The following is a 15,338-nucleotide window of genomic DNA, read 5'->3' on the forward strand; positions in this document are numbered from 1 at the left end:
TGTAACACAAAAAGATATTTTCTTAAAGAAGTATATAAACACTTGGAAAAGTGTTGGAAAAGATGCAGTAAATAAAGGCAGTAGATAATGGATTTGTAAAGAATATTTTCAGCAAAATGTTCAAAAGATTAATAATCTGTGATTAAAAAGGAGATTTGCAAATTCAGTAGAAGGGAATAACTGACCTATCAAATGGATAAAAACAAAACTAACTGCATTCACAGAGGAGCAAATCCAACAAAATAAACTTCCTGGTGGCCAGGCAGCAAATAAAATATTTACAGCATATGATAGATGGTAAACGACTTTACTATACAAAGCACTCTAACAAATCCATAAGAACATGACAACTAACTGTATTTTAAACAGGCAAGGACTACCAGTCTACATAGCCTATCAGTTTGTTTAACCTAATTAAATACATTAAAAATAAAAACGATACACTTTGAAAACTTTCTAAAAATTACAGTACCAAGGCCAGAGGTGGTGGTGGCACGCCTGTGATCCCAGCACTCTGGGAAGCTGAGGCAGGAAGACAGAAAGTGTGACCCCTGCCTGGGTAACCAGAGTGTTTAAGGGAGACACTGTCTTAAAATTAAAAGTAAAAATGGTCGGGGCATATAGCTCAGTGCGAACACCCTGAGTTCAGTCCCTAGAACTGGAAACAAAATTCACTATACGAGGCCTTAGTAAAAATGTGAACCAGAAAGCACTATCATCCACTTCTTTTGTGTATTTGAATTGACTTTTCTGAGAGTCAGTTTCCCATATATAGCAAAAGACTGTTTAGGTGCTTGTATTCTTTGATCCAGCAGTTTGACTTTCTGGAATTTAGCCTAGAAAAGCATTGTTGTTTGTTATAAGCATATCCCTTTAAATGTTTATTTAGAAACAAATATCTGAAAACAACAGACTTAAAAGTTTTTAAAATCTGTCTAATCAAATGTTATGTATCTGTAAAATATTTCAAGAATTTTTAATGACATGAATGGAAAATGCATGAGAAAACAAATAAAATAGTGTTACTTTACTGTTTGTAGATTTTTTTCCAAGGCAGATTGTGTGTGTGTGTGTGTGTGTGTGTGTGTGTGTGTGTGTGTATTCTTTATTTGTATGCTAGAGCTGCCCTAAAACAAAATTAACATAGACAGTGTGGCTTAAACAACAGAAATGTATTCCCTCACACTTCCGCAGGATACAAGGCCAAGTTCACAGCGTTGGCTGGGCTGGGTTCTCTGGAAGCCTCTCTATGGCTTGCATTCTTTTCATTATGTCTCCTCATGGCTTTTACTGGGTGTAAGAACATCCTAGTATTTCTTCATCCTTGTCTCATAAGACACTAGTCATATTGATTAGGTCCTCACTTTGTGATCTCATTTAACTGCAATTACATCTTAAAAGCTCTGTCTCCAAATACAGTCACATCAGGAGTAGGGCTTCAACATCTGAATTCTGGGAACACAGGTTCCAGAATAATACACACCTTGAAAAGAAAAAGGGCTAAAAAGATGTTAATTCATGCATCACCTTGTAATAGGTGCATTCCAGAAATGCATTCCAAGAAATGCATCAGTAGGCAGTTTTGTATCACAGAAACATGTTAGAATATACATACACAAAGATGGCTGTCATATCACTAGGCAGTATAATCTCAAGGGACTACCATTATATATGCAGCTTGTTATTGATCAAAAACATCTCATCATGTGTTAAATAACTATATAGTACACCAAAATGAAGTCAGGTTGTATTATTATTTTTTTCTTCTGTGGTTTACCACATCCATTTATCTATAGTAACTTTTTTAATAAAGAAGTTTTTAAAAGTTAATTCAAAGAAATTATCATGAGAAAAGCAAAAGTGCTAATAAAATTTTTTTTTTTTTTGGTACCGGGAATCGAACTCAGGAGTTAATATTAAAATTACTTCTATAAAAATTCTAAATGTGAATCAGAAAAGAGCCTTTCACTTTTTTTCAAATAAGCCCAAAGGCCCACATGTAGAAATATCTGCACTTTATCATAAGCACAGACATTTGTTAGAGAAACATCTGTTTTCCAGCACTGGTTGGTCAAGGTGAATGACTATGTGTGACTGAGTTTCAAAAGGACTTGACTTGTCTACACAGCAACCACAGAAGACTTGAAATATAGTATGACTCACTAAATGATACTGGAGAAATGTTTCCCTTAGGGTTTATATTACATATAAATCAAAGCTTTGCATACTATGAGGGTAACCACTTGAAGGAAATAGAAACCCTCCTCCAGAGTAGAAATGCCATAGTTTCTCTTTTAAGTTATAGTTGATGCTCAGCTCCTACCAGCTGACACACCACCACTTCGAAATACTGTGCTTATAGCAGAAAGCCTGAGTCAAGACAGGCTGAAAAGTACCAAAATGAAGTGCTCCACACAACCCGAAGGTCAGCAGTAGGGTATGTTTCAGAGTTAGATTTCATCACCTAACCATCTCAGCAAGGAGCGGATACCTCCGTGGTACTGGCTTCATGCTGTACACAGTGATCTCATGGCTTTCTCTTGGATGTATGACAACTTTCTCCAAAATCTCCAGAAATACACACACATACACTCATACCTCATTGTACTGAATTGAGTTGTGAACCTATTCTGAATCTGTTCCTACATAAAAGGAAACGTGAGTGCCTGGGTTAATTAGCTCAGGTTTCTGTCAGAGAGGAGTGAACCAGATATTAGAGAATAAAACACAAGTGTATAAAGGACTTGCTATGTCTCCCTAAGGAACTGTTCAGGATGCCGAGCGGCCGTGCCCCTATCATTTATAAGATGTCTTTGAAGGATCAAGGTGTTGCCTAGTTGGGAGACATCGGTGTTTATAATGCTACAAAGCTCAGTGTAGCCACGGCATTATTTTTACTTGTATTTTTAATACATTATGTGTGTCCACAACACCCTTTGCAAATTCCAGGCCTTTGAACAGAAGAATCTTTATTAACATTGCCTCAGCCTAGAAATTATCAGTGAAATAAAGATATAGTAGATCAGTCCTGTGAAAAGAAGGCAGTTAGATTCAGTTTATGTTTAGGAGAGTTCCAAGAACTGAGATTTAAATTTGACATTGTTTCTTTTCAAACTCTGGCCTTGGCAAGTATATGCTGTTACTCAAATCTTGCTTTTGATGATCTCTGAGGCACCAGTGTTGTGAAATTATGGGACATGTTGGGTACCCTTATTCTATCTTAAAAATTAAATTAACTCTTCAGAGATACAGAGAACCAATATTCTTTGGAGGCATTCAGCACTGAAAAGATTTACCCATTTATTCAAGACAAAACATTCAACAGATTTACAGCCAAAGTCTGAGAAATACATGTCTCTAAAACTATCTGTAAAGAAGTGAATTTAGGTGGGTAAGCAAGATTGTTCATAAAGATACCATTTTAATTTCACATGTCCAAGTGAAGGGTGATATTTAAGTCTGAATGGTTCTTACTTAGAAAAAGATTGAGTACTACTTTTACCTTATTTTAAAAAGGGGGGTAGGCAACCAGTGACCCTAGAGTACAGATCTTCAGCTTTTACTCTAAATACCATGGGAAAATTTCACATCCGTGCTCAGCTTAAAATGTCTGAGAAATGAGTTTGTAGGGATGGACAGGAATATGTGCTAGAAGATAAAACTAAGGCCCACCTGAGTACCAAGGTCAGTCTTCTAAACAACTTTGCTTCTGTCCAAGAGAGGAGTGGAATGGTTGTCAAGAGAGTAAATTACAGTGTCCCTACAACAGACTTTGTATTTCTCCCCAAGGATGAGGAAATTTAGAGAAAAAAGGAAGGTAAGGGTAGTACCCTAACACTTCAAGGACTAGAAGCGATTATCCCACCCAGAGGAATGATGGCAGTACAGCACCAGGAAGATCCCACGCACATACGCAACTGTGTGCCAGGCTCTGCTGTACGCTCCTGTCAGGGTTGGTCATCATAAAACCCACAAAATGAGGGCAGGTACCGAGAGACATTTACAGACAGGTGAACACGCCACAGTTATAGAACTGCTGAGAGGCAGGGCAGGGAGTTGTCAGACCCCACCTTTAGTTCCATGCGTGCTCAGTTTACACTGAAGGAAAAATGCATAATGTTCCAGGTAGGAAACAGTAATGTTTTCTAACAGAGAAGATGGTAGAGTATTTTCAGCCTTTCTTGTCAGGTAGTTTTTAAATGATCCGTACATACTCTTTTATTTTGAAGCTCAACAGTGTGTTATTTATTGGTATTTTAAAATCTAAAAATGTCCAAAGCAATCCATTCTAGACTATTCTAATACCGGTTTGTCATGCTGTATTATTGACCATGTATGAGTACGAGTCAGTGCCCATGAATGACTTCATAGTTACTAAAGCCAACTTCTATTTTCTTTAGGTGATAGTTTTTTTAATCTGAAAAACAATGTACGAAATCAGTATCATCCCTCAGCATTTTAACACAAATGCATCTTGAGTGACAAGGTCCTTTATCTAAAATTTTCCAATATATATAGTTAAATTTATGGATTTAGATCTCACTAATAGAAAACTAGATGTGTATTGAATTAAAGCAGTATTAAAATCTAAAGTAAATTATATTTTTGTATATTCTACATATGTTTGATTACAGAATGGGAAAGAAAAGTTTCAGTTGTTCACTGTTCTATTAAAGATCACTGTGTTAAACTGGGCGTGGTGGTGCATGCCTGTAATCCCAGCACTCGGGAAGCTGAGGCAGGAGAATCATGCAAGTTTGAGACCAGCCTGGGCTACAAAGTGAGCTCAAGGCCAGCCTGAACTGAATAGCGAGACCCTGTCTCAAAAAGACAAAAAAAGAGATCACTGTGTTAAAAAATATTTACATTTGTATTATTCTGTCATTGAACTATCTAGTTGAATCTGATGCTTTAGTATGTATAAGCAAACCAGGATTTCTTCACTTTAATATGGACTCTTCCATTTCTTTTGTGGTAAGGATGTTGTAAGGATGTAAGGATATTGCTATCTCCCATTCCCAGGGAGCTTTTCATGTTGGATAAGAGTCTTCTAATAATCGTGGACTACACTTGATGTTCTTAGAAACACTCTTTCCTGGATATTACATTTGCAAAGCTCAGTCATAGCTTGTAAACTTCTACTGGCCACTTAAACATGGGTAAAATACTGTATTCAAGATTCCCTCAGTCTCAGAGACTAAAAATTAAGAATTGTGCTTTGATCTTCGGGAGTAGGGAGTGGGGTGGAACTGTGGGCCTAAGTGAGTGTGGCTGTTCTAATAGAATCCTAGTTTTATAAAATAATGTCAAAGTACTGTATAAAACTTTCCAATAGATACGCTGTCTGAAACAAAACTAAACTATTTTCCAAGCCCCATCTAGGCAGATGACAAGTAGATGGCATCTAGACTTGCCATTTAAGTCATCTGGAAAGCAGTGATGTCTTTAAAATTCTGTTATTGATGGCAGCCATTGGCATAGTTCATCTGTTTTCCTACCAAAACACAGAGAGGCAGTATAAATCCTTTGTAATTATTAGGAATGTCTTATTTTGCAAGTATGTATTATTTTAGCCCTATTGGTAAATGGCAGAGAGAGAGGTACCTTTTTTTTTGGTGGCACTAGGGATTGAACCTTGGGCCTTTGCAGTGAGCTATATCCCATCCCTTTTTATTTTGAGATAAAGTCTCACTAAATTGCCCATTCTGGAACATTTATCTTGAGTGGAAAGGTAAAATCAGGAGGTGTCTGTTGGCATCTTCAAGGCCTAGGCCAGTAATGCTTGGCTAGGCGAGTAGTAGAATAGAGAGGAAATTCAAATGCAGTTTGGGCCGTGGGAACTGCTGTTGAGTAAAGGCTGGAGACTGCCCCAGTAGTGAGACGAGCCGTGTTACAGCCACTGGGACTCACTGTGCACTTCCGGTGCACTAGTCCTGTTGTGTTTGATGTATATCATTTCATTTAACCCTCACAACCATGCAGTGGGATACTTCGTAGACATAGGAACCAAGTAAGCCATGGAGAGACTAGGTACTGCACTCAAGAGGCTGGGCCAGGATTTGGTTGCCTCCACAGCCGTCTGTGCTCTGCACCACGGGAAAGCTAGAATTTTTCACCAAGGCCCGTCCCTGTCAGTGGTACCATCATTGCCTCAAATCTTGCTGCCTATATACTAAACATTATAAACCTGCAGACAAGGGGCTCGCACATACGCACCCTTACTTAGCCTGTGGGTTGTCAAGAGCAAAGAACAAGCAAGGAGTGGTTTCAGTTCTTAATAAAACTAGTAAGTAACTTCTCTTACTATTCTGATACCAATTTCTAATAGTGCCTGCGTGTATTTGATTGTCAAGCATTACAAACCACATGTAGAGAAAGACTGGAACACACGACTATTCCAAGATTAGATTAAGGCCTAGTCACAGGGTCCTAAGGTTGATGTGAGAGTGGTGTAGAGTGAGTAGAAAAATGCAGGAGCCACATGAGTAAAGTAGATGGCTGAAGGCTGTGAGCAGTTCTGCGTGATAGCCAGTAACTCCCAGTTGAGGAGAAGGGTTGGGGCCAAAACCAAAAGCGGAAACCGTGGTTGTAGACGGGTTTTGGAAGTAAATGGCATGTGAACATAACTCTGCATTGGCATGAAAAGATGGCAGACATCTTATTTCTCCATTATGAGAGAAAATGGCAAGAAGAGGATGGAACCAAGGGGAGGCAACTGCCATGAGGATCTGGCTGTGGATGGCAGAAATGCATGGGTGTGTGGGTGGAGAGTCCCCTGAACTATGGCACGTGACTAACTTTATAGTCGGGGAGAGTTTAATCTGTTACAAAGTAGGGTAGTATTGATTGTATTGATTCATGCCATTAAAAACGTCCACCTGATTTAATGCCGACGAGTTAATAGTTAACCATTACAGGGATGTGTCATGCTCCCTTTGTATCACTTGAGGATTCTGACAAATGGAAGCGTCATGTAATGCACACTTGTAACCTAGAGTACTTGTCACTCCAAAAGTGTCCTCATAACTCCCTCTCAGGGACTTCCCACCTCCACAGGCACCCGTTGTTCTTATTTCTGTCATCACAAATTAGTCTTGTCTATACCAACAAGCTCTGTAAGAAACTGAAGTCCTCATCAAAAGCTTCCCTGAAGGGGGCTGGGGATTTAGCTCAGCGGCAAAGCGCCTGCCTGGCAAGCACAAGGTCGTGAGTTCGGTTCCCGGTACCAGAGAAAAACAAAAAAAAAGCTTCCCTGAAGATAACCCATTACAGAAGACAGTAACGTTCAGAGACTTGGTACAAGTTCTGTGCCCTTGGACAAAACTTATCTGATCCTTGCATACAGGGTTACATTAAATGACCCCAACCCACTTCCAGATCAAACACTGCAGCCACACCTAATCTCAAAGGCCCCAACCACTTGCTCCACACGCTAAGCCAAAACAAGTTCATTCACTCCTTTCTACTCTTTCGTCGTTGCTGGAACAAAGTACTGATGTATATAACTGAATGGCTCACAGTGTGAGAAGTTTCAGTCCATGGTCAGTTGGCTCCAAGGCAGGATCATCAAGATGGAAGTGACTGTGGAGCAGAAGTACACACTGCGTGGCAGTGAAGCAGAGCACAGGGAAAGAGCACATCCAAGAGAGATACTGCAACTTGTGATCACAAAATTCAGTGAATGTTTACATAAGAATTTCTTAAGTGTATTACAGTAAAAGATACATTGTCATTGCTCCCCCTCAGCATACTCCCCTTGCTTCAGACATTATCCCATCATTCTCACAACCTTCTCAGACAGTTCTGGTAAACTTTTTGTGGCTGTGTTAATACTGAATCTGTTCTACTTATGGCAATTTCTATCAAATAAAAGCATTACTGTTTGTCTTCATCCACCTTTATTCACTGGATCTGACACTGTGTGACTTCTGGCTCTTCCCCAAAGTCAAAGTCCGGTAAGAGGTAAACATTTTGAATCAACTCAAGACATTGAAGCAACCACGAACAGTGCAAATACAGACACTCATGAAAGGGGACTTCCAGAACTGCTTCAGGAAATAGAAGAGTGAGATAAATGTATTCAAAGTGAGGGGAAATATTTTGAAGGGAATTCACAGCACTGTGTTTTTTACTGTAATAAATCTTTTAATTCAAAAATTCACCGTATTTTTTATCGTACCATGTATACTCTAAAGGCACGCCTGTCGTGACCCACCCTCCCACTCCCCGTTGCCTGCTGTCCACATCAGTCCCTCTTTGTAAGCTTGTTGGATGTGTCTCTTCCTTTGGCCCTGGCCGTCTCTTTCTGCCTGCTCTAATAGGTAGCTGTCAAATCGCTACTCTCCCAACCCTCTTGCCCTGATCTCTCCACACCAGTGTGTGACTGCCCTCTGGGGAAGCTTTGCTTCTCTGTTTAAAGTCCTGTGGCTTTCCACCAATCAGGATGCTTCTCTGTCACCTATAGAGTGTTGAAATTCTGTACCATGTGCCTGTGACTTGCTTTTAGTGTCCCCGTTCCTATTTGCTCTGTGCTACTGCTCTTCCTTCCTCCCTCGCTCATCCCTTTATAAGTCCCCATGGACTTATAGGGTCTTGCTTAGGGTCTTACATATACTTGTGTTCCTGATTATGTTGGGGACTATTTTTGTCATGCTATGGTTTGAACCCAGGCCTTTCACATACTGAGCTCCAACCCTAGCCCTTTCTTATTTTTTGAAACCCTATGAGGCTCTTGCTCAGGCTGGGCTTGAGCTTTCGGTCCTCCTGCTCAGCCTCCCAGAGTGCTTGGATTACAGGCATGCAGCACCACCCAGAGAACCTCTCAAGAGAGATCAGGAACCCTATTCTGTTCATCTTTCCATCTCCAGCATCTGGCATATGAGTGCTGCAAACAGTCCCCAAGTTAAATTGCTAAGGAGGATGATCCCTCAAAGGGTCAGTCTTACTTACAGTTCGAGTTGATCTTTTTTAAAATTTTTTTTAAAAATCAAAGAAGTTCTCATGTGCTTCTGGCTAGTTATTCAAGTCTAATTCTGAAATTTTCTGCCCAGTAGCTAACATGGTAATATTGGTGAAAGGTGGGAAAGTTTATATTTGGAGAGGAAGAGTATATTACTAAGTGTTAAAGCAGTGAAACCTGTGGGTAAAGGACTGATGCCATATTCTTTAATTCCCATTTTAAATTGGACCTAATGTGCTTACCCATTTAGCTCAAGAATGGTATAGTACTGTTTCTGGGGACGGAGATCATTTCTTTCTACAGGCCTTTGCAGTAATTAGCAAACAGCCAGAAGGTGGGGTAAAAATGATTGGTAAATATTGATCCAAATGTCTATGAACATGGTACTGTGTTTGTAGCTGTTTGTTCATCATGGTTCACTCTCCTGATTTTTCAGAGCTTTGGGTTCTGCCTTGCAGCGTGAATCGGCAGTACCACCCCAGTTGATCACTGCTAGCTCAGATGTTTTTTTTTTTATCTTTTCAAAACCTAGGTAAGAACCTTGATGCTGTCCACGACATCACCGTGGCATATCCTCACAACATTCCTCAAACCGAGAAGCACCTCCTCCATGGAAACTTCCCCAAGGAAATCCACTTTCACGTCCACCGCTATCCCATAGATGCCCTCCCCACGTCCAAGGATGACCTGCAGCTCTGGTGCCACAAGCGGTGGGAGGAGAAGGAAGAAAGGCTGCGTTCCTTCTACCAAGGGGAGAAGAACTTTTATTTTACTGGACAGAGTGTAATCCCACCTTGCAAGTCTGAGCTCAGGGTCTTTGTGGTCAAACTGCTGTCCATCCTGTATTGGACCCTGTTCAGCCCTGCCATGTGCCTGCTCATATATCTGTATAGTCTTGTTCGGTGGTACTTTATAATCACCATTATAGTCTTTGTACTACAAGAGAGGATATTTGGTGGACTGGAAATTATTGAACTTGCATGCTACCGTTTTTTACATAAGCAGTCACATTTAAACTCAAAGAAAAGTGAGTAAGATGGGTAAGGTTCACAGCATAAAACTTAGGAGATATTTTGGAAATGTTCTAAGTCTTTGTAAACTAAGATGCATTTTTGCATGACTATGTGAAATATTTCTTAATGTCATTATTTGTTAAAGATATTTTGCACTTAATTTTGTGGAAAAAATATTGCTACAATTTTTTTTAAACCTCTGAATGTACTTTCAATGCTGCATACATAGCAGGAATCAATTGCTGTGAGATAACTCGGGCCTGAATATCACACAGTCATCAGGCTGTTAACAGGCAAAGTACACACAAATTTTCCCGAAAGGCCCAGCCCTCTTTCCTAACTGACTCCCCAGACCAGAGGAAGGTCCAGCTCCTGAGCACTGGCCCGACACGCATGCGTCTATGACTGCCTGCCCACCCCGCGGGCGAGCACGCTTCCTCCAGGTGTGCAGGCAGACGGTGCCCAGGCTTCCTCTGAGCTCTGTCCCATCCTTTCCGCACCTGCCAAAGCCATCCCATCCTTCCTCCAGGCCAGAATGCAGAACTTGCTGGTCCCTAACTGAGCGAGCATTTTGATAGGAAGCCCTATTTATCATAGTATCTTGTGCTGACCTGTGTGCCTTTCCTCTCATGGAAATCACACCTGCACACGTCTCAGGGAGCAACCACGGGCTCTCCACTTTGAAGCCTTCATTTAAATTTTAAAAGATAGGAATTAACTGAGATCAAGTTTTTCACTAATGCTCAGTTGCGCATGTTTAGTGCTGGGGTCCTTACAACTTGTTGGCAGATGATGACGCTTTTTTTCTTAAAAATAGTAAACAGGCAGTCACATACCTTTTTAAAGGCACACTTAACATTCTGTTGGTGTAGACGCAGACTGTCTTGTAAAATATATTTATTTAAAACCTACCCCAAAAGGAAGGCTGTGTTTTCCACGTATGCATGGAGATCTAGCTTCTGCCATTAAAATAACAAAAATGTTTGCAGACAGGGCAATGATGGTGTATTCTAAAGTATTCAACCCTTGTAGCCTTGATAAATTTTACTTTTAAAACCAAAATAACACAAAAGGAATTCTTTTCAGTGATAGCAAGAAGCCTCTCCTGCTCCAACCACAGGCTTCCTCTCTCAAGAGTAATGTTTAAACCTACTTTTCACCAGCTCGACTAAATATTTTTGTCATTTGCAGTCACTGGAAAATTCGGCAAACCAACGGCACCAGTCTCCTTCTGAGGCAAAGAAGCGTGTTGTCATTATTTCCACTCCATTGGAGCTGTGTGCCCCCCGCCCGTGTTGTTCTGTTTTTGTTTTTCCTGGTCTTGTAGTAGGGATAGTGGTCCAAGCTGCTGAAAGTGGAAGACAATTAAAAACCTTTAGCTGTTAGAAAATGCAGTAGCTTTATGTACTCTTGGGGCATGAATGCCTTCTCTTCAATGCTTGACAGTGACTATAAACTAACAGTTGAATCATGTGTTGCAGTGAAACGTAAAGACATGGTGAGCTGTACTTAGGTGCTTTGAGAAAGCCTTTGTTGGGGCAGAACACCAGTGACACATGGCTTTTGTTGGGAGAGTATTAACTAGTCCCTCTGCTGCTCTGCACCAACCCATACTTAACTACTTCTTCAGAGCTGTTTTCAATCCTGCTGGGAGCTTACCAATTAGTTACTATGCACATCTGCTCCCAACCCAGCTGTTTAACTTCATGGCTTTTGAAGATACTCTTTTTAAGAAACAACAAACATTTTTCCCTTCCCTTTATGAAAGAGGCTTCTGGTTTAAGTTTCTCTTAAGACTTCCTTGGGTTATTTTTAAACACGGAAATGGTTTGTACGACTAGGATTGCATTTGTCCCAAGTAAAAAAGAAAAACTGCTTTTTACCCTAAAGGTGAGTGGAACAGCGCTCCTGCCCGTCCTACAAACTCACCCGGCTCATTAGTCATTTAACTTGTGCTGAATTGAGTGGCGTTTAATTCTGATACCTTTAAATGGAAAACTCTTTAATAGCAGCAAACAAGTTTAAAATAAACTATAGGTTTTATTTTACCTACCCAAAATTTATAATTATAAGTAAAACTGGGAATGTAGGCATTGCACTTGTTTCTAAAATTAGAAATAAGTCCCCTTTGACAATAAGGCTTATTAAAAATTATAAATTGTAGTTATGTACACATTTAGCTGCATGAAAGTCCACTTTTTTATTTAAAGAAATATGTTAATGGAGTATAGAATATTTTGAATTGATACTAAAATGTCAAGTATAAATTAAAGTTGCTTTAGTAATTGTGAAGGGCCTCAGAAATCGCGCACTATGCCTGCCACCACAGCACCTGGGCTCAGAGCAGCCGCCAGCCTTGCTGCAGCAGAGCCATGCTCCTACACACTGCACTTGCCATCCTCTGAAGGTTACATGTTCTCCAGTTGCCACATTTCCCCTTCTGAAAAGTTTTAAGTATAGCAAATGTGGGCTACTCATAGCAAGAGCCATTATACTTAAAATCTGAACCTACAAGGGGAGTGCTGGCAAGGTAACAGTTCTTACCCCAGACTTCTCTTATGAAACAGGAAAAAGCACTTCTAAAATTCAAAGAACAAGGTAGAAGACTAAATGTTTCGAAGAACCTCATTATTTAAGGTTCCCAATAAAATTCTTCCTGTGCTCTCAAAATGCAGATTATAGGGCAGTAACAGCTTCCACCTGAGTTGCTCTGAAATTACTTCAATAGCACCATATCAGGAATCATTTATGGATAGCCAAGGAGGCACTCCGATTTCACCCGACTTCAGGCACCCCGGTGGCGATGCCCCTGTGTGCTCTTACAAGAAAGACTAATGAAGGGAGCCTGTTGGTGTTAAATTGTTTACATTTCTTTATATATAAATAATGTGCTTTCAGTGCCTTAGTTATGGGTCCCTTTCTTTATCTTATTCTAAGAATTCTACAACGTGTTTCTTAGGTCAAGTCTCTCTGCTACTCACCAGGAGGACCCTGTTCTCTGAACCTTGGTCACTGTGGTTGGTAAACACTTCTCTTTGTAACAGAGAAGACAGCTCATTGCTGAGCCAGTGGATCCTTGGAGTTATTATCTGTGCTGTAGAAGACAAAAATGATTTTGTCATACGACAAGCTTCAGATTAAATACGGCCCTAAAGTTGTCTTGGACCTACCTTAAATTTTTATTTCAGAATAGAATCTTGGTTTGGGTAATCCATTTTTAAAAAGATCCCTATGTGGAGAATACCAAGTTTTAAAAATAACTCACAGAATGGCCTTAGTTTTCAGTGTCTACTGCTATGTATGTGAGTTGTCTATAATACACATCCAGAATAAAGTGGAGTGAATTGAGTTCACATGTGTGTTACGTTTGTGTTCTTACAGGGGTAGCAAAAACTATAGGTCATGGTGGTACTACATTTTCCCGCTTTGTTGGAGCCTTACCATAATTAAAGAAAAACTGGGATGTTAGGACTCCTTTGTTCACAGATGTTAAGAAAAAATGGGCAAAGCTAAAAACAAAATGTACTCCTTCCATAATTGAAACAGTCCAGGGACCACAATTGAATTCAGGGCTCAGCAAATGTCATAGGAACCTGATGTTACCCAGGACAATATGGTCATTCCACAAGCATGGGACAGCAGCTCTTAGAGGTGCAAAGGACTGCAATATCTCCTCCCTCTCCTCACTATCCTGGAGTAACTATGAAAGCAAGTGGTGATAGCCTGCTATAAAAATGTCCTCAGCAAACACAGGAACATCATGGAGCCTCTTCTTTTAAGATACTAGTTCTGATTGTTCAGTAAACACTTTATGTGAAAGTTTCACTCTGGTGCACATCCAGGATGGGACGTTGCAAGGGGCTTGCAAGGCCAAAGGAGTGCAGCCCTGGCCCCAAGAGTGCTGGTCCCAAGGACTGGGCCACAAGGCTTCCAGCACTCTTACTTCACTCAAGGAAAGAGTAAGAACATGGTCTCTCTAGTCATCGACCCATCTCCAGTAGGACTCGGATAAAGTTGGCTCAAAACATATGCCTGCAAGGAGCCTTGTCCAACTGATCTATCCTCCACCTAGAGTTGCAGACAATTCACCAATATCTAATGTCTACACTTACCTTTACCCCACAGTCTCACTTGTAGAAACCTACTCCATAAATGTAAGGTGCTTGCACAAAGCTCTTTGTTGTAGTTCTATTAGTAAGGGAATAAAACAGTGGGAACATCCTAAAGGTCCATAGTTGGGACTGGTGGAATCATCCTGCTGTAATTAATTCTAAGACTGAGTTCTGTGCAGCTGCACAGGTGTGTGAGGAGCATCTACACACACCAATACAGGAGTTATCTCCAGATTGCTACGGAAAGTGGGAAGAGAAAATGACGTGTAGTTGTGCTCCCTTTTACTTAAGAAGGTACGGCTATTCAGATATACACACATGCCTATTAAAAATTTAAAAGTTAATTTGAAAATATAAACCATCAAAGTGAAATAGCTTCTGCCATAGTACTGCTACAACAGAATACACACTGAATAGCTTATAAACAACAGCAATTCATGTCTCACAGTTCCAGGGGCTGGACTGTGTTAAATGTGCATCTACAGATTCAGTATCTTCTGAGGGCCCATTCCCTGGTTTGATATAGTGTCCTCACATGGCGGAAGGGATGGGGGGGTCTCTTTTATAAAGACCCTAATCCCATTCATGAGGGCTCTATCTCTATGGCCCAACAATCTCCCAAAACCCCACCTCCCAACTCCATTGTCTTGAGGATATGAACTCCAGCGAGACTTCAAGAATGAACATTCTGACAGTAGCAGTTACATATGGTGGGGAGGCAAATAGGGTTGAGGGGAGTGGATAGAAATTACACTTCTCTAAAATGGTGTTACTTTATATTATACACTTGACTTTGGAACAAGGTTAATATTTTACATAATTCTCACATTAAAAGTGGAAAATGGAATAACTAATGAATCAAAGGGGAAAATGAAACAAATGAATTTTTATCAAATTGTACCTTAATCATAGAGAGGAATTATTTCAGGGAATTATATTCCATGTTCCTAATAGTAAATAGGACAAAAGAACCACCAAAAAATACCTAGATTGTTTTGGTCATTATTTTGTTAGTAATGACATTAGTTTATTGTCTGAAACTGTTGCACTTAAGACATAGCATATAGAGTAATTATGATAATGCTGTTAGGAACTCTGATTTTTCAACATAAAAGATGAATAAATATAAAATTAAAGAGATTAATTTAAGAAACCTGTAATGGGGGGGCATGAGAGCTAGAGAGCTTAGAAATGAAAGGTCAGAAATAATGACAAATCAGTAGCAGTGAACATCTTGGGACACAGCATTAGAAA

At 40.1% G+C, this 15,338-nt stretch overlaps 1 protein-coding gene across 8 annotated transcripts in view; it reads left to right on the plus strand.

Moving 5' to 3' along the window:
• Lclat1 (lysocardiolipin acyltransferase 1) overlaps positions 1-13,325 on the plus strand; it is a 197,263-nt gene extending 183,938 nt beyond the window's left edge. For all 8 annotated transcript variants that reach the window (XM_013522666.1, XM_013522667.1, XM_005400554.2 and 5 more), the window contains one exon: positions 9,492-13,325. In XM_013522666.1, the coding sequence (XP_013378120.1) occupies positions 9,492-9,994 (503 nt within the window). In that variant the 3' untranslated portion in view covers positions 9,995-13,325. The remainder of the gene's footprint in view (positions 1-9,491) is intronic.
• The last annotated feature ends 2,013 nt before the right edge of the window (positions 13,326-15,338 follow it).

The sequence above is a fragment of the Chinchilla lanigera genome, unplaced genomic scaffold (assembly GCF_000276665.1).
Source record: "Chinchilla lanigera isolate Chin_1 unplaced genomic scaffold, ChiLan1.0 scaffold00068, whole genome shotgun sequence".
Classification (NCBI taxonomy): Eukaryota; Metazoa; Chordata; class Mammalia; order Rodentia; family Chinchillidae; genus Chinchilla; species Chinchilla lanigera.